This window comes from Centroberyx affinis, unplaced genomic scaffold (assembly GCF_046629955.1).
Source record: "Centroberyx affinis isolate AG114_WGS23_722 - 3 ecotype Tasmania unplaced genomic scaffold, CSIRO-AGI_Caff_v1 ptg001445l_1, whole genome shotgun sequence".
Classification (NCBI taxonomy): Eukaryota; Metazoa; Chordata; class Actinopteri; order Beryciformes; family Berycidae; genus Centroberyx; species Centroberyx affinis.
This window is the reverse complement of record NW_027279919.1, coordinates 86,865-108,649: the sequence shown is the minus strand read 5'-3', so window position 1 is coordinate 108,649 and position 21,785 is coordinate 86,865. Positions and strand designations below refer to the sequence as shown.

The following is a 21,785-nucleotide window of genomic DNA, read 5'->3' as shown; positions in this document are numbered from 1 at the left end:
TGTAAAATAAGTAAAAATGTATGTGCAATTGGATGTCACATGCTTCTTGGTGTGTGTGTGTGTGTGTGTGTGTGTGTGTGTGTGTGATATAGGCCTAAATGTTGCCTAACAGCCTTGAAGCATAAACACACCACCAAGCCTCCAGCCGGTCCAGCTGTACCAGGATGAAAGCGGCGAACAACTCTAAATTGTGTGGCTGAGTTCAGAAATCAATAAAAAAATAATACATGTAGGATAGAGTTAAGCTGTCCAAGTAGTCCATTTTGTCCAACAATGTCTGATAGGAAATAATTGCAATATTTGTGTGAAGAATTCCCTGTAAGTCTCCTTTTTCTTTATGAGCAGTGCATTTAGTGAGTATCATCCAGCTAAGATGCAGAGCACTAATTATATACTGGTGGGGCAGGGGGGTCTAGGTACAGACAGTCAAACCTTTTCAATAAATTTCAACATTTAACTGTTTTTTTTTGGTCCTTCATTCTCGCCACCTATCACCTCGCCTCCTGCAATCCAAGTGTAAACAAAGGGAAGCCCCACCACCTAAAACTAGGAACTAAAGCTTGCCTTGGGGTTGGACAAATGTTATCACTCTCAAATTGAATGAGCGAGCTCTAGATAGAAGGAATGGCAGTTTGTAATAGCTAAATCTGAGTTTCACTTTCAGTTTCTGAGTTTCTGAGATTACTTTGAACCTGTAAAAGGTTTATGTTTGTATTGTTTGTGCTTACCGAGAGGTGGGGGACCCAATAGGACATGTGTGCCCAGGGGCCCTGTGGTTGGTTAATCCGGCCCTGAATCAGAGTAGTAGTTATAAAGAAAGGTAACAAGATTTCCCTCGAATTAAGGTTTTTCTTTATATTTCAGATTTCAGGGGCAAAGTAATTAGGCTCTTGCACATTATCCCTCAATAATTTAATTTATCTCTTCATAATTTGATTTGCTTTAAGATGAGGCAATCAAATCATCAATAAACAAATTAATGCATTCACCAGGCAAGTGGCTGTGGTCTCCATATCACCGTTGTCTCATCACATTAAGGCCAAAATAGCACTTCTCACCGTCTGCCAGCTATGATATCATATGTTTTGATGATACAAGTTGTCAAAAATAGAGAGCGATTTTCCCAGAGGAAGAGTGTTCCAAAGTTTTGGAAAATATCTCAGAGGAAGCCAGTGTCTCTAGCCTTATGAAGGAAGCCAATGTCTTGACTGTCTGGCTGTTAATATCTCCACACTCAAATAAAGAACGGCAGCTTCCTCAGATACAAGCAGTACCAACAGGTGCATCCACTCTCACTGAAAACACAGATGTTCATGGGAATTATTTGGAACAGAAAAGGGAAAAAGTCCTCAAATATAACCTTTCCATCCTGAAGGGAAGCACGACCAAAACAGTGACATGAATCAATGTATTTCTGGGATAGCCATTCGGTTTGGACTTTATGTCTTATAAATGGTTTACAAAATGGTTTGGTATTTCCTTCAATGGCACTTGTGATACTACTGATACATTTTGTTGAGAGCACTGCAGTGGCCAAATTACACATGATGTAACTAGGAATTTGTTTCTCAGACCTACATGTGCGCATTTCACCAGATGGGTCAGAGTGCAGAGGAAGTGAGGGTCGCACCCATTGGCTCTCTAGCCGGGCCACATGAAAGCTCACAAAACTGTTTATATACGGATATTGCTGCACTGGTAGTGGATAGAGAACATGATTAATACAAAGACAGATGGTACTGCGGTTATGATAGTCTGGCTTAATAAAGGGAACATGCTGCCACAGATCTGCTCTATAAGCTACAACCTTAAAGCAAATTCATTCTGAATGGGATTCTCAAATGAATTACAAAATAAATGCTAAAGGACACAGAAAATTGAACTCCTGTGGAGTCCATGTTAGTGTGCATCAATGCTGTTGCTTGAAATCTTCATAACTTCTTTATGGGTTGAGCAAATTTTGAGGATGGTGTTACAGCATTTGCAGCCTCTCCACACTGTAGGATGTATGCAGTATTTCTGGTAAAAAAGTACTATGCGTTTGTAAACCCAAAAATAATAAAGGGGTTTATTAATAGGTTTGGATATGATGGACAGAAGAAAGATTACAAAATGTCAATTATTGTCAGTTACACATTCACACTATAAATCACAGTCTGACGTGAATTAAAAAGCTTTTAGTTGTGGTTCGATGAAGAGTTATTTTAACTTTGTGGAGCTTGAAATATTACTGAGACAACTTGATGAGATTTACTGAGTATTTGAAATTAGAACCTTTATTTAAAATACAGAGATCACACTGAGGGTAGGAGTTCATTTACAACAGTACCAACTTACAAAAACAAAATTCTAATAAAACCAAATTCATAATCAAATACATGAAATGCTCCAATGTCACCAGGCTATCAAGCTTCAAGATACGCTATAATTCATTCCAGGTATGACTGGCATTCATTTTAAAAAGTCTCTCCTAATTCTGGCTAACCCATAAACATTTAAAAGTTCTGCTGCATCTCCTCCTTCACAAGATAACGCAGAAGGCCCAGAGAATGGTTAGATAGAAAGAGTGACGCTTGCATTATGAATGACCAGACTTGTCCTCAGCTGGCCAAAAGGGAAAACAAGACAAGAGAACAATAGAAATAGAAAGTGTGGAAGCTGAAGTTCTTCCTGTTCGCCTTTGCTCCCCTCCCACAGTGACAGAGATGGCACCGTGCCTCAGGGGCATTAGACTGGCTCTGTCTTCACTGTTTTCAAAAAGGGGGAAATGGGGATGGGGAGGGGGGGGGGGGGGGGGGTGTTGCAGACCCCCATTCCGTCCTTTGAAAAGCTCAGGAAATTGATGGAAAGAGAAGGAAACATTTTGCGGGCTTGCTAGCAAAGCAGCATCAGCTCACCAGTTAGAGCTTCAGCATGTTTTCCACTTTGAAGATGGATAAACAAACTACCATTGTTTATGTGCGTTGCAGACACCATCAGTCAAGGGAGAGACTGAAGAAAGGGAATGAGTCAATACAGGAAGGAAGTCTTCACGGTGCCGACTGTCTGCTGACTGGCATGCAAGGCGGGAAATACTCTGTCAAACTGGGTGGAGAGCAGTCATCCAGAGAATTACTTTTTAAAATGACATGGAATAATCAAATTGTGCTAATTCTGCTTGACAATATCTCTCTCATCAGTGTTTCTATGAATAATGACAGTAATACTATATAACAATTTATCAATATACTGTAAGTCCTAAAAACATTTTAGGCCATTCATTGTTCAGATGAGTGATATTTTCAGAAGTCGTTATCTAAAGACTGTGTGTTGAAGTGTTGTATTCATGTTTGAACACAGTTGAGATTAACATGTATGTAACATGCACACTCCAAATGATTTGGATTTCTTGTACAATGGCAAGTAAGTTTGCTACTCAAAAAAAAATTCAAAACAGACTGATATGATTATTCCCCTTTAAGGCTTTAGATCCACATTTTCTAATTTGAACACATTATTACCATGAATACTGCAAAATAACCATCCTAACAAGCCATTCAGTATTTAGTCTTAAAATATGTTTTTTCTTAAAACAATAACATGTTTTTTCTTAAAACACTTGCAAATCAACTTGGTTCAAGATTTTTTTTTAATCAAGTGCGATTTTCTTGAAACAAGTGGAGGGATCTGCTTTATTCTGCCTTATACTATGGACAATCATTTCTACAATATACCTGAAACAAGTGAAACTGCATATGAAACAAGTGGAATTATCTCACCTATTTGGCAGCATTTTAAAAAAAAAAAAGATTTTTAAATGACTTGTTAAAATGGACATTCCTTGCCATGAAATTCATTCAAAAGGCTCAACCATGAAAATGCATGCCACATCTTGGCTGTGAATATCCGATGTATAGTATAATCCCAAACCATTATATGCTGCATGAGGTGGTTCCCATCTTTCAAGGATTAGCTCTTTCTCCAAAGAATCTTCACTTCACACAAGTCCGTTGCTGCAGAAAGGGCAGCAGGTCCCGTCTCCAAAACCAAGTGCCATGGAATGAGATCCAGATGTTACCACAGAAAATTCTCACAGAAAAGGAGATTCAGGAGCAAGATAAATTGCCCATCACACAAGGGAAGAAGACTAACGCATACAGGGAGATACTATAAATAATGTAGATGGCTGAAACATAAAAAAAACAAAAACAAACTAGTGATAAGACAAGGACATTTTTAAGAGGGAGCTTACTTTGAAAAGCAACAGCAGTTTTTTGTTTTTGTTTTTGATCCTCTAGAAGCTAGATAGGCCTTTTTCAGTGAAGATAAGGAAATGCTCTCACGCCATGTTATTGTTAGTGCAATTTGTCTAATTGTACAACATCACAACAACTGGTATGACTAGCGCAGTATACCCAATTTTACACAAATAATCATCCTCAACCATTTTCTAAAAATGCAATGCAATGCAAAACATTCTGATAGTGGATGTCAGCATGTGAACCTTGATAACCAAAACCACAGCTGGTAGGACCTGCCTGGCAGCAGAGTTACCAAGACATCTGATGACCTGCCAGCATGTGTTGGTTGAACCTTTGTCATGCCTCTTCCTGTGAGGCCTTTGGTTTTGGGGGGACAGAGGAACACACATAGGCTGTGTGAGCGGCTTACACAGCATTTGGAACAAAGTGCTACTACGCTGAACTCAAGGAGGATTACTAATTGCTTTGCAGAGAGGCAATACGTCATATTCAACAATGATTACGGCCTTTATCTACTAGTAAAAGCTGTTTTTACATGTGGGAGTCACCGGATAGGAAACATTTTCCCAAAAATACTTTGGGAATGAAAAGGGGAGTAGAATAAACTACACTGAGCTGCCCAAGACTCCATAAACTAGAGGATTTCAAGATGATTTTTCAATTTCTACATTATTTTGAGAAATAAAAAAGCATGCAAAAATCCCATAAAAGATACCCACTGTTACATCACAAAGATAAATCACAGAGACATTAATCCATTTTAAGGGATGAATTCATTTGGTTGGTAATGAGTATTGATACGGTTCTCCGTTGTATTAGTGGGCATTAGTGTGTTAATGAAGGGAAATCTGTTTGTTCACTCGGGGCTCCCATATGGATTAGTATTTTGCATGTCTGACCATAATAAGTTGGGATCAGTGAAACAGCTGGGGGAAATATTTCTTAACATGGCAAAAATAGTTTTCAGATGCTGTATGATGGGGCTTCATCTGGCCTCAGCTTTCTCTTGCACTTGTAGTTTTCTTGGATTATTCTGTGTTTATGTTGTATTTGTACGGAAATGATTACATTTCTGTTGGTCTTGTGTGGCTGCCTCTCCTCAATATCTTCCTTTTTATACACAAATAAGACTAAATCTAATTAAATGAGAGCAAATAATTCAAGGTGGACCTTCTCTTAAATGGAAAAACTCCCAGTGAGGGAAGAAAAGCTATGCATATTGCATCACTTTGAAATGGCCACCACTGGTCTGAGTGGGACGTTGCATGTTTTGCTGATATATGCTGTGCTGTACTGCAGGGTGGACAGATGATGGTTCCATATGTTAAGAAAATTCTGTACAAAGTTGAATGTGTCCCACGAGGGCAGAGCTGATGTGTGAGAAACTGGACTGGATATTTTAGGTTTTATTATGCTGTGTCTGGGATTTGCAGATTCCTATGGGTAAAGCTCTGCTGTTGATATTAAAAATGGCACAACTGCGAACTTGCAGGCAGAATGTACTGTACACTGTGGAGTGAGGCTGCCTTGTACAAACATTAGCATCGTTAGACCTATGGATCATTGCCATCATTAGGGACATGCAGGATAACAAGCTGTCTTGTTAGAGAAATGTACGAGCTGCAGCAGACTCGGTGCTCCATCAGAATCAATCGGGCTAGATCACAACAGATCAATAAACATAATGGCCTTTAAGCTGTGGATGGCTAAAGGGGTTGAAGCTACAAATAGAAAGGCAATGGTACAATCATCCGTACATCAAGCACTTTCAACCAAGGGTGCACAGTTTGATGCCATACATCCTTTTTCTGCTGAGGTGCATAAAAGCCGCTGCATGGAGGCTTATGTCCAGTCGCTACCTATTCATTAGAGAACAACCTAGTTAGAACGGCCTCCAGTGGCCTGACAGCGGCCTAATTAGCAGGCTGGTGGTCATTACATGTCATCCACCTACACACCACCACCTCCCACACAGTGCACCAGCAGACCCCCGTCACCCCACAGACAGAGCTGAGAGGAACACTGTTTTAATCAAAGATATGACTTTTTTTGTCTGATAACAAATAACAGAAAACAAGTGTATTCTGAAAATGCTGTAATTACATATGGCAATCCTGAATATAGAATGTAGATTTTGGTAGATTTTAGTAAATGTGGTATTGGCTCCACCCCAACATATAGCTTTTAGCAATGTAGAAAGGAGCATATTGATGTTGATCTGGTGAGATGTTTCCACATTAGAAGTTTTGTAGATTTTTACATCTGTAATCAAGCTTTGACTAATGATTTAACATAAGATTACAGTAATCCAAGTTTAAGACAACATATACAAATTTAGAACATACAAACACAGCTACTTACTAAGCGTTTCAACCTGGCAGCAGTATTGATAATGAATGCAGCAAGGAGGTTTTAACAGATATTTGAAAGTGATATGTGTATATTTTTAAAGAAAATGTTGCTTTATTAACAAAAGATAAGATGGGGAGCAGTTTGGTCAAACGTGGCATTTGTCCAGTTTCCATTTGTCAAATTAAGAGGGCCTCTTATGACAAAGCTGACAAAAAAATTGTTAGAAATCTAAATCTCTCTCTTCACCATGCTGATTGCATTATGTCCCAAATCCACGGGTTGTCCTGCCAGACGTTGGTGGCTATCTCAAAGAATATTGGTTTTGGCAGGGACACAAAAAGAGCCAAAGGGCAGTAAAAATGCTCAGCTTGAGGTTTGCTCAGACTTTGTCTTTGTTGTTCTCTCTGATTCTTTCTTTTTATTTCTTTTTTTTTTAATGTTTTTTCTCAAGCAACCCCCTGCTGTCCAGAGATAACAGCAGCACATGGGGGATGTCAATGTCAGAGAGGAGAGACTGGAGAAGGGAATGCAGGGTTGCAAAATAAACCCCCACAATATTGAAAGCACATCAGACATTTGATCAACTGAATTTCCTGGCTACTTTGTATATTTTGTATAATAGTATTTTTGTCAAATGATTTGGAAACACACCACCAATACTGTCTTATAGTAAGCAGAAAGTGGATATATCACCCAAGGTTTTACAGGTTTGTTTCATTACAAAGGAAAACATCTGCAGAAGAAATGTTCCCTAGTCCTTTTAGCATTTGCCAAATAGAACAAGTAGCTCAATAATATTTTGCTATATTTCCCATTTAAATCCAGTCATAATACCACACTAATGTTTTCATTCTGTACCAACAAAATCACAAGGCAATTCCTTTTTACATTGTACATCAGATTGGAATAAAAAAAAACACAACAAAGACAGTAAATGCTGCTTGTTGAACAATGCATTGTGGGAAAGGCTGGTAGGAGTGAATGAGATCATTTGGGGGGGCTGACATGCTTTATGACCATGGACCATTGGTCAAGACATGAGTTGCATAACCACAACTCTTTCTACATGGAGCCCTTCAGTGATGAGAGCAGACAGGAGAGGGGAGTCACACGTTGTGAAATGAGCAGCGTAGCCGGGCCAACGACATCACCTCTTGTCTTTCGGGACTTAAAGTCTTTGGGAAGGAGAGTATTACATAGTAGGTGTATGCATTTATCATTTTCACTTGGCTCCAACACATCCAACTCCCCACAGAGATCATGTCCTGCGTAGTTATTATCTCCACACTTGTAACTTAAACGGACTGCGCTCTCGGTGCCTGCGCTCTTGTTCAAGATTAGGCCTTGGCTTCCACCATTCAGCCATTAGACAGGCATGTCATTTCCCAGGGAATCTCATTTTGGATGAACTAGTACGTGTCATGCTAGAAAACCGCAGGGCATTCTCCTAGCAATGTGCTTCAGCTTTACATTTTTATATGGTGCCAAGGAATGACGGTCACATTTTAAATGCACATTTCTGTACAAATGGCTGGAAATTGCATGTTGATCTTTTTGATTTGGGTGCCAGTCGTACAACCGTCCAGGTTTCTGCAGCAATGTCTGGGAGATCGACACGTTGATTTATATAAACCCAACTCATATAAAGTGGTATTGTTTTATTCTTAAAAATTCATATTTTTTATAGATATCAGTGTGGAATCACAACACTAGCATGTTTAAAACAAGCATATTAATCACGAATACAGCTAATATTCTCAGCATAAACTGTCTTGCTTAACAAAGCAAATTAGAAAGAATTTGGACTATACTTACCCTTCTATTTTTTGAAAAATGATCTAAAAACTAAATATTCATTAACCACAGGCCTTTGTATTATACATTGTCTTAAAAAATATACACATAGATCATTTTGCCTTCCTGCCAGTTTATCTTGAAAGAAGACGTTTTTACAAACATCAATGTGTATCAGGAGAAATGCTTTGAAATATTTGTAAGGATAAGCTGTGTCTGTTAAAATAACAGGAAATACAATGACTTGGGATCGTAAAAACAATGAAAAAATGTCTGTGTTGGGTAGTTTCAGTGCCTGAGGACCTTACAGATGATTCACCAGAGAACACACAGTAAATGAGGAGAAACAGACATGGTCCTGGTGAAAAAAGATCATGCACCTGTAAATAGATTGAAATTATGGCTATTTAAAAACACTTAGGCATTTTTGCCCTTTACATAACAAGATTAATGCTCTACTGTATGAAAGGAGCGAGTTTACCAATAAAGGATTTACTGTTATCCTACCTTCCAGATGGCCACACTGCCGCAGATAGTCCCATCCTCATGACCTCTCAGTGGAACCCCTAACAACATTACTTGGCTCAATGAAACTGACATTTGAAACTTTGCCTCAGTCTCACATTATCCCATTTGTAGAGCTAAATCTGCACGTAGACACAATCATCTGTGTGCAGCCACCAATTTGCAATTTAGCCTCATCACTGTGGCTGCAAGGAATGAGTTATTTCCACTCTTTTCAAAGCCAAATGTTGCCTGTCTGGTTATTGTTTTGCAGATAAACCAGCGCTGGCTTGTCTTCAAAAGGTTGTTTAATTTTCAAGATATTTTATTTCCGCTTTCAGCAATGGTGCTATATCATTTCCTTCTACCACTGATAAAAGAATTGTAAGGTGGATGTGTTAAGAGTTAAACATCGAGGAATGAAACAAGGTTAATATTGTCAAACCCTCAGCTGTCCTTTTCTGACCCTTATCTCACTCCATACAGGTGTCAGACCGCAAACATGGCAACCCAAACACATCATCGCGGCGGGGAGCCTGCTTCCTTTTATTTGCACAGCTGAAGCCTTGGTTGAAAAGTATGGCGATGCACTTATGTTACCGAAGAGATGAGGGACCTCTGCAGCTCGTCGACCATGAGAAAGTCAGGCAAAACAAACATGCGTGGCCTTGGCTTGACCCGTTATAGTTTCACTCATTCACTGCTGCCATAGTACTGTATCTCTTACAGAGCGCTGTGGGCTGTTTGGCTTTCAGACTCAGCCCATGATGCCCACACATAACATTTCCCATGACTCGAAGTCACCTTTCTCAGGGCAAGCAGGTATGTTTTTGTTTTTCAACTGGGCCAGTTCAGGAAATTGAATAATGTAAAAATTGAGTCAAGCATACCAGCTGATGAAAGCACAATTTGTGAGTATCAAATGTGATTTCATTTTTCATTTTGTGATTTTCACAGATGTTTAAAGGGGCAAAATGATACCTGGAGACTCAGATGTCAGAGTAAAAGCAACTCATACGCACGCAATTATTCAAACAAATTAGATCAAGTTCAGTTCTCAATAATAAACAGATTTCAACTTGATTGGGGTGCAGATTTGAGAATGATTTATTTGAGAATAATATATACTTCTAACGTTCATCAAACACATGCACACACACGCACATGCACATGCACACGCACACACACACACACACACACACACACACACACAAAGGGAGAGTCAGTCAGCATCTGTCAAATGTGTGACTGAAACGAAGTGGAACATGAAAAACAAGTCGATGTCAAGAAACATCCTCATCATCAAAGCTAATTTCACATAACAGGAAGTCTGTGAACCATCTAGCCACAATAGACCAAAGACAGAGTGAAACCTAGTATCCTTACTGAGCAGTTCTTGTGACATACATTGGGCCCAACACAGCATGAGGAACAGCTGCTCTGCATTTGTACCCCAAGCCAAATAAATATTGAAACACATTCCAACAAGGCAAAAAACTTTGAGAGCAACACTGGTGTTTCATCCGTGCGTGGACGAATGTTTGCTAGTATGTCATTCAGTCAGCTGTAACAGGCCGAAACAGCGAGTCTGGGGTCATAAATCAATTTGGTGTTCTTTGAAGCATTGAAGCTATCAACAGCCATCTTTGATCCACCCTGTCTGCAACGCATATGTCCCATTTTGTTTTTGTTCACAGCAGATCATAATCCCCTTTTATTGTAAAATAAGATCTTGAAATCAGTCCTAATGAAAGTTGGAGGTATATCACAGGTTACTGGTACTGGTATTTAAATTGTAGTAGACACTCTGTCATGCTGTATAGGTTTTTCAGTTATTCACGTTTATTCTTTGAACTTTGAATGTCAGTAATAGTCAAGTAAATAGTCAGTAATTGGCCAAATGTTCTAAAATTTCACTTGAGCTTTGTCAAATTGCACAATGGATCACTCTGATGTTTATCTTCACAAGAACCATTCAGGTCATAGTGCTCTGTCGCTTTAATCAAACATTATTACTTTTCTTTCTTAACCTTCATTTATCCAGGGACCAAATCAACTGAGCATGGTTTGTTCCAGCAGCAGCTACTTCACATGCACACAGTCCAGCCTGGTAGCTTCCCAGTAGGCCCCTGATTAGCAGTTTGGAGTTAAGTGCCTTGCTCAAGGGTACCTTGACAGTGGTTGCTGGGGGAGGGGAGAGCTTACTCATTAATTTTCACCACCCACATGTTGCCATGTGGTCCAAGGAATTGAACCAGGGACTTTATGATCACAAGCCCACTTCTCTAGCCTCTGGCTACTGCCTCCCCAATAGCCTACATTATCTGTTATGTAAGGCATTGTTTTAATTCTTTCATACCAAATGTCCGGCTGAAGACAATTTTCCTGCCTTAGCTGGACAAAAAAAAAAAAAAATTCTACAGAGGCTTTATAGTTGCGTCACAAATCTCCTAGCAATTGGCTGTGCTAGTGATGCTAAAAAATTGCTATATGGTGTATATGCTCATACACCACAACAATGCTACACAATGTTGTGGTGTGAGTAAAAGTGAATAGTTTAATAAGATAGACATGTTTCCAAATTTAGGTTACTGTCTTGTGTTTAGTCCTAGCTTCTACTCCAAAACACTCTGTGAATTAGCTTGAAAAGAGTTAGCTTAGCTGACCTAATCAAACAGTTGGTTTTGGCATTGTTAACTTGCTAGCTAACCAGCAGGCTATAATTTAGCAAAGGAACCAATGCTAATGTTAACATAACTACTAGCCACTATCATCTTGCCTACTAGATATGTTAGTCATCACGTATCACGCATTTCTTTACAAAACAGCAATGGTTAGCTAGCAAACAAGCTAAACACAAATTCAACCAGATACATTAGTGGTGAAATTATGAAGTTCATCCTCAAAAACAGCACAGAAATTATATGTCTTTTCAGATCTGTTGAGATGGTCAAGTATGTTTAGAAATCCAATATGGCTGCCAGAGGGTAAGTTACGTCACCTGAAAGCATTCTGTCCTGTCCTGTCCTGTCTGTAGCAAAGTAGCCTATCAATCAGTTTGGGTTGTCGAGCATTGTGAAGCTCCTTAAAGGGAGGGATACCCCCAGTCCCTGTCAGCGTGCTTCCTGTATTTGTGCTCAGTAAAGCCAAGTGAGGCCTCTGACTTCCTGTACGGCAGTATGATCAGACCACCAGTCTGTCTTGGAGACAGTGACCTCAGATTCCAGCATCTTGACCCTGCACCCTTATCACGGTGAACCAGGAAGCAGATCCTCAACCATGTTAGACTCTAGAAGGGAGTAGTTAATGAGAAAAAAACTTGCACATTTGTAATGCTAGCCCTTACCCATGCCCTAATTAGCTTCATTTGCTCTGAAATTAGGGCATGAATCTGCTGTGTATTTTGATATTGTAAAAATTCAGAATCATATTTTGGCAGGCTATCATTATCAAGGCCTTGACATCAAAGCGCACACAATTCTCTAGGGGATAATTTGGCCACCTCTATTTCGCTGAGAAATTGCACTTTTTTTTTGTTTGTTTTTGTGTTTAGAACAAAGGATGATGTTCAGTGGATGCCATTATGTTGTCCATTCATCAATATGCTACTCCTCCAAAACTTCTGCAATAGTAAATTGATGTTATGTTTTGTCAAAACTCAGTTTTATGTGCTTTCCTGTTGGTTAAGTGTGCACAGATGGAATTATTCTGCTATGGCTTTGTTGTTGAGGTCTCGTTTTCATTTCAAATGAAAAATCAAAATAATTTTCTGTCTGTTCTGTCATTTTCTGCGTCAAAAGGTGTTTCTCTGCATTAAAAGTTCACTTGAGTATCTTTTTTGGAAAGACGCTATGGAACAAAGACAAAGCTTTTTTTAGTAACCCCTGGCTAGATATTTATTTTTTATTTTAATCACATAGATTTTCATTGGAGAGAAATAAAAGAAGAGGTCACGTACCTTTTGAAACTGCGCTATGATGAAGACCAGTCCAAAATATTTCTTGGGATGATTTAGAAAAAAGTTGCTCTAATGAAAACATACCAGATGGAGACCGGTTGAGTTTGAATCATTTCAGATTAAACCACTAAGTCCATAAACCACCTGGTCAGTATTTTGGATGCGTACACACTCCCCCCTTGCTGATCATTAGAGCGCATATATAATTTCATATGGCCCAGCAAAAGGCTTCCCTCTTTAGAAGAAAAACAAATGGTGCACAGCCAAAATTAATTGAGAAGCCTGGTTGAATGTATAGATGGTGTTTTGGTGAATCAAAAATGTTCCCCATCTTATGTGTTGTTAAGAATCTATACTTTCTTTAACATTGTACGTTTAGTTCACGCTTGTTAGAATAGCTGTAATTGCCACAAAAAACTATATACAGTCTTGGTGACTATGGTGCAAAAGCATAATGACAGACAAATCAATGTATGCATATGGATACACATGTTACAAGGGCTTAAGAAGCTGACTTTATGACAGAATGAGAACTCTGTCTAATTTCATAGGTATAGATGAGTAAAGCTTGCAGTAGTTTGTGTAGTAGGTTTCATTTCCAACAGGAGACCCTTGCACTCTCTACTCAGCAGCTCCCTTCCTGCTACAGAGATAAAAATTAGGAAGTGAGATGATACTTGAAACCACCCGGCTCTCAGGGTATCCATGTCTACCCACTTTTAAACCCTAAGCTATTTCGGAACCCATTTACGCCAAGCGGTGCTTTTTTGGGGCAACTGGAGTTTGGGGGACTGGGGTGTGTGTGTGGTAGAGTAATTCTGAGAAACATTGTGAAGATGCTATGATGTGCATGCGACATAAAATCGGTTCATGTCTGTAGAGAGTGAAACTCAACGCTCCTTAACCCACTCCAAACCCAGCCAGCACCTACACGACCCTCCATTCTGTCTGCGATGAAAAGCTGAGATAACCCATGAAGGGCAATGCTGAATTGTGAGTCACAAGAATTATTTATCTACTCCATCTGTAATTACAGAAAGCTCCTCTAAGATGTAGTTAATAATCAACATTATCATCATCAATGAACAAACTTCCAAGACAATATCATAATAAACATACCTAAAGTGACAACAGATAAGTAAATATATTATTTACCAAATCTATCTCTAATATACGTATGTCTTCACAAGAAATGAAATCGTTACAAAATCAGAAGACAAAGTTATGTTACAAGACAGCAAAATATGTATTAAAATATTGTCATCCTTATTAATGCTGCAAAAATGTAATCTCAAATTAGCTGACACTCCTGAGTTGCAACTTACATTTTCAATTTGGCTTGATCTCAGGGTCATAAAATGTTTTCTAGCTGTGAGGCACAGCAGCAGTTGATGATTAGATTAAGCAGCAAAATGCAATGGAAAATATTTGATGATCATGTCTATAATGCAGGCATGGTAATAATGCTACTGACAACAAGTGCTCTAAAAAAGCACTGAAGTACATTCTGAAATTGAATATTCTGCAAAATGCAACCCTTTTTCTTTACTGCAGAGGGTTTTTGTACATGATTGGAAACCCTTGTGAAATACAAAAGACAGCAGCAAATACCATGTAGCACCTACTGTCATTTCAACAAATACTGTTGAGAACAGCCTGGCATCTTTCCTGTGTAACAGATATGCTTTTCTCAGTGACGGGTTGCATTCACTGTCTGCCCTGGCGGGGGTTCACGTTACGAAAGCTGCAGTGGCATGTGAAAAATGTCCCCCATCTTGTAATGGCAGGGGAAAAGTGGGACAATAGGGCATGCTAATGTTTCCTGATGTTTGGTGTTCTGTTCTAGGAATATTTAGACTGGTTCATGGTTTGTGCTACCACACTCCATCCATACATCTCCAGTCCTTGGTCAGTGTCCAACAATTACAGTACTTCACAACTACATGTATTTCACTGTATGACAAAGTTAAAAAAAAAAATCATGGGCTAAGTTGTCAGACACATTACTGTAACAGTTACATAATTTTGGCTTTTGGATTTTGGCTTTGCAATATAGTTTCTCAACAATTTGAGAATCAGAATGTCATCTGAAATCAAGTTGTTGATTTCCAACTGCTCAACAGTGACTGTCATCATGAAATCCAGACCAGAGGCCAGAGCAGAGGCTCACAAAGAAGAGTCTGGCATGAAAACGTCCCTTAAAGCTGTGAGACACCTGGCAACTTTTTTGGGCAATATGACAGGGAGACAATCCTGGCAACAGCAATTGATGTGAGATACAGGGCAAACATAGAATAGAATTTAACAGAGCATTGAATATGTTACCATGTAATCCTTGGCAATCAAACTTGAGACAACTCCTTGGGCAATGTTACCCTACTGTGTTGCTCTGATGTATTCTGATTTCTGTAAATTCTCTACACTCTCAATTCAAGTTTCATGACTCAGCTTCAGTTTGTTTGTTACTATAGTTTGAGAGCTATGAGGTTTTTAGCATGCCAGAGGCACATGCCAAGTGAGTTGTATTGTAAGATTCCCTTGGTTGTAGTCAGGACAACAGCAGACAGGAGGAAGACATGTTGACACGATCTCCATGGCAGGGGGTCGTAGAAAACAGAATCACGTGGCAAGCAGGGGAATTCCTCACAAGCTAACCTGGCAAACACAGTTTCCTGAACAAGTTGTGTTTTGCCTACAAAACTAGTAGGATCCATAACAACGCTGAGAGAAATACTGTACGGGTTAAGGCAAGTGCATGTTTGACATAGGGTGCGAGTGTGCAAGTCATTCATTTTCCCCCATAGACCGGTGCTAATCCTGCTCGGCGTTTTATGATCTAGCAAGTGCGTCAAACTGTTTCCATTCCAAAGGTATCCTCCAGCCACCTTGCCTCTACACTCTTATTGCACACTCCCAGAGTTCCTTGGGCCAACGCCAGGCGGCCAAGGCCTCCTCCCAGGGAAGCAGGGGTATCATTGTGCGTCGTTCAAACTTTACAAGTTCACCCTCTAGTATTTCAGAGGCAACTGGATGTGATCCTACTCACATCCATGCATTGTGAACTGAATTAACTCCATCTGAGTGAGGGAGGTGACATAAGGTAAACTCTGCCTGATCTGTGAATACTTCAAGGGGAAGCAAACTTATTTTCCAATAAAATCCAATATGCCGCAGTGCTTCCTGACATCTGATACTTCACCACTGGAGAAAGTGTAGACATGCCGAGAGGTAAGATAGTGCTTAGCTGTAAGAGCTGATGGCATGCTCATATCAAACTAACTGACTCTTCTGGGAAAAGGCACAACATGCCGAAACTGTTTGATGAGAGAGGAGGGAGGGGAGGGGAGGGGAGGGGGCAGACAGACCGGCAGATATTTCCTAATCCTAACTAATATCAAGTTCACAACATTTGCTTGAGAAAAGTGAAAGCTGTTTCTCTAAATGACCAAATGGAAATTTATTTATGCAAATTTATTTTTATTGCAACATTCAAATGTTTCTATCACTAAAGAAAGATTACAAAAACGATAGTCCCTGACCCTGAAAGTTGTAAATGTAATTCTGATTTATATAATTATAACATTACATGATATATATAGATTGAGTATCAAGAATACAACAAACAAATTTCACAACTATGACCAACCCAAAAATTGGAAACAAAACTTAAACAATTATGACCTCTAGTGGTTGGACATCTGGTAGGCGATGTACAGTAGCATTAACTCTACTTCACAATTCATATATATGTTACTCGTATGGTTTAAGACAATCCAATCAATATTTATGAACAGGTACAATTCTCTCTTAAAGCCAGAAAACAACTGAGTCCTTGAACCTCTTATCAGAAAACTAGGACTTGTGATGTTATTATTCTCTATAGAGCTGCTAAACAGTACCTTTTCCACTTTTTAACTGATAACACTTCTATTAAGAAAATGATAATTTTCTTATAAAAACCCATAAATCACTCTTTCATCCTTTCACCTAATTCACATGTCATACACAGGTAGATTTAAGAAGAAGTAAAACGTAACAGTAGAACAAAAAATAAGCCTGATAGCACCAAAAGACAACTTTCCCAAATTATACAAGAACAAAAAATCAGAAAATGAAAATGATATCAGATGTCTCATCCAGCAGAATGTGTTCTTGTTCCCAATAATAATGATAAGGGAGGCAGCTGTGAAGAGACTGGATCTACTCTCTACCTGTAGAGGAAGATGAGGGATGTGAAGTTATTTCTTACAACTTATACACATGACTAACGTACAAATGATTACTTATTAAAACATTCAAATAATTTACCATTTTGGATGGATAAATCAATTTTTTTGAGTTTTGGATAGGTGTTGAGAATCTCAGCGTTTTCAAGAAGTTTAAGAAACGGAGAGCAAGATTCTTCACCGTTATCAATCAGTCTATCGATAAGGTAAATAACTTTGTCCTCTGGCTGTGGGATATTCATCACTCGTTGGTACTGATCATCTCTGACGATGCTTTCGGCATGCACATGCTGCAAAATGAGAGATGGCTCTGCTCTCAGACACTCAGTGAGTTCCACCTTGTGCTTTTGGATGGTTTTGGCAGACGGGCCCTATAAAAGAGAGCAGTACTCATAAGTTTTCTTTGTAAAATCAAAAAAAAAAAAAAATTCTTTATCAATGTGTGTGTATTAATGTGTACCTTGGTGTGTGCTACTACAAATTGTGCATTTACCTGAGAGGAAGGCATCCTCTCCACTGCCTTAGGTTTTGCTGAAATTTCCAGAACGAGTTTGGTGTTTTAATGTTAGTAAGTGAAGCTTTGATGAACGAATAAATGAATGAATGAATATACTGTACATATATACTGTACTGTACATACTGCACATCGGACAGATTACTGGTCAACAGTCTAGAAAAAGTGAGCAGAAGATTACCTGCGGATGCGTATGAGGTTTGCACAGAGAAGTCCATGGCACCGTCAATCGTAACGCCTGATATTTTATCAGCACATATGACGCCGCCACTGCGTGCAACGTAATCTGCTTGGGGAGCTTGTCCAGCAGCAATCTCTGAGAAAGATCATGCTTACTTCAAATGGTGCTACGCTATGTAAAAGTACACAAATACTATGTGTGTTCTTTGCAATGATGGAAACATATCAGTCAAACCCCAAAATGATTCAAACTAGTATTAAATTTGACATACACAAACAAAAAAAAACCTTCACTTTACTGATGACAAAACCATTTTACAACTCAATTTCATGTATTGATTTCATACCGCCCTACATCATAAGTGGGAAATAATTACTTACCTCCTGACTGACAACTTTCTGTGCTACGGCTGCCTGTGTCGATTCTCATGGAGAAGGATTTTGCTTTGACATCTTTTATTTCTCGGGTTGTAACAACACTGTTATTATCAGCAAACACTTTTGGCCTGCATGATCCTGCAAAGGACAATAAAAATAAATGTACTAATTAATAAATAAACTAATAATAATGGCACTTTTCCTCACAAACATATATACAGTACTGTGCAAAAGTCTTAGGCATATGTCAAAGAAATCCATAAAGCGAAGATGCTTTCAAAACTAATGAAATGAAACGTTTCTGAATATCAAAAATTTACAATAAACAGCAGTCTACTGACACACTAATGCAGAAAACACATGAACATCTAAGACTTCTAAGAAATGTATATAAAAAATCTAGGGTGCCTAAGACTTTTGCACAGTACTGTAAATATAAATATAAAAAGTAAAGACTTGCACCTCTGTCTCCATTAAGGCCTACTGCTTGTTAAGGCCCATTCAGGAAAATTATATATAGGGTATGTAGACTTTACAGGAATTATATAGACTGTTCTTTACCTTGAGCGTTATCGGCGAAAAACTGTTGCAGTTGTTGATAATGTGCTTGATGCTGCTTCAGAATGTCATAGAAGCGCTGGCAGGTATCTTCTCCCATTTCAATGATTATCTTCAAAAGCATTCTCATCTTCTCCACTGCACTACTTTGCTGTTCTACCTTTCGGAATTGATTCCTAGACAAAATATCCCCGCATTGATCGAGGATGTATTCAGGATCGCTTGACAGCCACATGCAAAGCTTGTCTTGCATTGACTTCAGAGTGTCCATGGTCTGCGATGAAACAGAAAATATTGTGCATTGTACTTAGAATTCAGTACCACTCATAATTTTATGCTGTTGTTACCCTCACCCTAAGATGGACTATAATTTGTATTTGGGTACATGAACAACTCTTCCAAAAAAGTCTGTTAAATTCTGTAGTACATTGGCAGGGAATAGGACAGTGGTTCTCAACCTTTTTCATATCAAGAACCCCTAATTTAGTACCACGGACCCCCATTTGATGAGGTTTTTTTCTCTCCGACCCAAATCTGAGAATATTTTTATTATTAGATATGATTGTGTCCAGAATTCCATGACTATCTGTATTGTAGGTAGAAAGATAACATTTCATCAATTTGCTGGAGGCCCCCTGGAACCCCCTCAAGGACACCTTGTGGTCCCCGGACCCCACGTTGAGAACCACTGGAATAGGAGACTTTGTTGATCTAAAGATGCAGTGATTCCAGGAAATCATCCTGGATTATGTCCCGGTCACTTATGCCATCTTTTCTTTGTTATTTCATTTGATATTCAATATACATCCATATAGGGGCTGGTTTCCACCTACAGGAGTCAGTAGTTCACTAATGGGGACCAAACTTTACTTGGGCATAGATTTCAAAGCTGAAATTCAGTGGCATTTCCATGTAAACTATGTGGTTTAAAAAAAGATAGAATCATAATTGTTGTGGTTTTACTTCTCTCTGCCTGCCATTCACACTGTTGAACACCATTTGCCTGGATTTTCTTTTTAAAAGCACATTTAAAAAGAAAAGAAATGACCGTGTATGTTACTTTCATTTTCAGTTTGACTCTTTTCGGCTACCAAGTCAACTTTTACTAGTGAAATAGTTGTTACATCGTCTCTACAGCAAAGTCTACACTATAGTGTGTGCTCTGGTGGTGTGTATCTTGACTGAGGGAATATCACTTTAAATAGGGTACATTAGCCTACAATAGAGCTTAACTGCTTGTAAACATGAGAAAGTTTTCATCTGGTCGTGATGCAGAAGTAAAAGTGATATATATGCATGCAAACAAGCAACGTGTTGAATCAATGTTATAACACACAAAATAAGGCTGAACAGCTGCATAGTTTGACAAAGAAACATCTGGCAGGAGAGTTCATGTCGAAACACGTCAGGTACAAGTGTTCCAAATGCCGCTGCAAGACTTTTATCTTTCTCGTCAGTAGGCTTTTAAAAGTGATAGAAAAAGAGAAGAGCTTACAATAGCCTACCTTAAAGTTTGATATGTCGCAGTCACACAAAACTGTAAGTCCCAAAAATGAACAAAAAAAAGTTTTCCGGCTCTGAGGATATGAGGCTATATGGTGTGCACGCCCTCAACTTTGTGATACTTCCTCATTCACTCTTACTTTTTTTTTTATTTTTTTATTTTTTTTTTACATGACGTCCGATATGTTTGGCACATGGGTTTGGGAGCAAAGTCAGTTCTCCTGAGTGTCTCCTGTGTGTGCGTGTGTGTGACTGACAGCTATTTTTTGTGATATAGCCTACGTGATCAAAACACTGAATAAATTGTATTGACGTGTTGTTAGGTTTATGTTACGTGTGACAACTGTAGTACCATGATGTCAAAATAATTTTATAACGCATTAATAAAGGAATCAATCGGTGCGCATGTGACATGCACTGAACAAAAGATGTTTGCGCCCAAAATCCTATTTTGATAAAGGAATTATTAAATAGTCATATTATTTAGGCTAATGAATTTTGTTATACCACTAAGATTCTCATTCTTGCCGTATATGAGAACAAAAAGTTATTTTAGTTTTTGTATTTTATATATGCATTTTGTGTTGATGCATTATTGTGTTCTACTTTTATGACTATTTGATTTAAAGGTTCTATAGTTGACCTGAAGGTTATTGTGCAATGTCAATACAATATTACAAATGCCCTACTTCCAATGCAGGTAGCATTGAAGCCTACTGCCTTGCTGTTTTGCAATTATGTTTATTTAAAACGTTTTTGATAACAAACATAATGCAAAATTTGTATTTTTGTAGTTATAAAAATGTACAGTAAGATTCCACTGCAAATTTAAGTGTTGCATGTGTACAAACACAAGGCTGATTTTGACAAAAATGTAAATTACTGAACAAAGAACCATGTGGGAGCCAGGTGAGCTGTGCCAAAGGATCTGAGTGACTAAAAAGAGCTGAAATGCCCATCACTATGATCCAGACAAACACACATTGCGTAAGTATGAGGGTTATTCATTCAACATTAGGAAAAGTTAGAGAGCCAATGTTTGGGATTTGATTCCTGCAAGGGCCAACCATCCTCCAATTGGCATATGTTTCTTAACTGATCTGGAGTGTATGCTCCAGTATTTAGGTGTAAAAACGAAAAACGTGCAAGTAAGTTGAAAGCATAGACTGAATATCATGTAATAATGTATTTAAAATGTGTAATGTGTTTGCATTTTTGAGTGTTTATCATAAGCAAGCTGGAGTCGTAACTATATTGCATAGTTTCATAGATACTAAGCAAATTTTGACATCACACAGGTCAGTTTTTTGCATTAAAGTGTAATGAAATTATTCAAACAATCATAAATAAAAAATACATGCATAAAAGGCATACAACAAATAGCTATCAGATGACACAAGCAGTTATCAGATCACATTTTTAAAATGGCATACACATACAGTCATATTTAGTTAGTCCATGACAGTCTATCCATTGAACTTGAGTGCTTGAACTTGATGACTGATCGCTTCCCCTGTGTTTGACCTGTGGTTTTAACCCCACTGTCCAACCACAATGTTCCCTGCTCACACTGGGCC

General features: G+C 38.6%; 1 protein-coding gene across 1 annotated transcript; it reads right to left on the bottom strand.

The window, feature by feature from the left end:
* Window positions 1–16,320: 16,320 nt before the first annotated feature.
* Window positions 16,321–20,340, bottom strand: LOC139650136 (uncharacterized). Its single transcript, XM_071526694.1, has 7 exons — window positions 20,211–20,340; window positions 18,709–18,979; window positions 18,151–18,285; window positions 17,771–17,905; window positions 17,569–17,606; window positions 17,158–17,446; window positions 16,321–17,060 (listed from the first exon to the last, which is right to left on the bottom strand). Exons 2-7 carry the CDS (start codon window positions 18,974–18,976, stop codon window positions 17,050–17,052), a joined length of 876 nt encoding a protein of 291 aa, XP_071382795.1. The 5' UTR covers window positions 18,977–18,979; window positions 20,211–20,340; the 3' UTR covers window positions 16,321–17,049.
* Window positions 20,341–21,785: the final 1,445 nt, after the last annotated feature.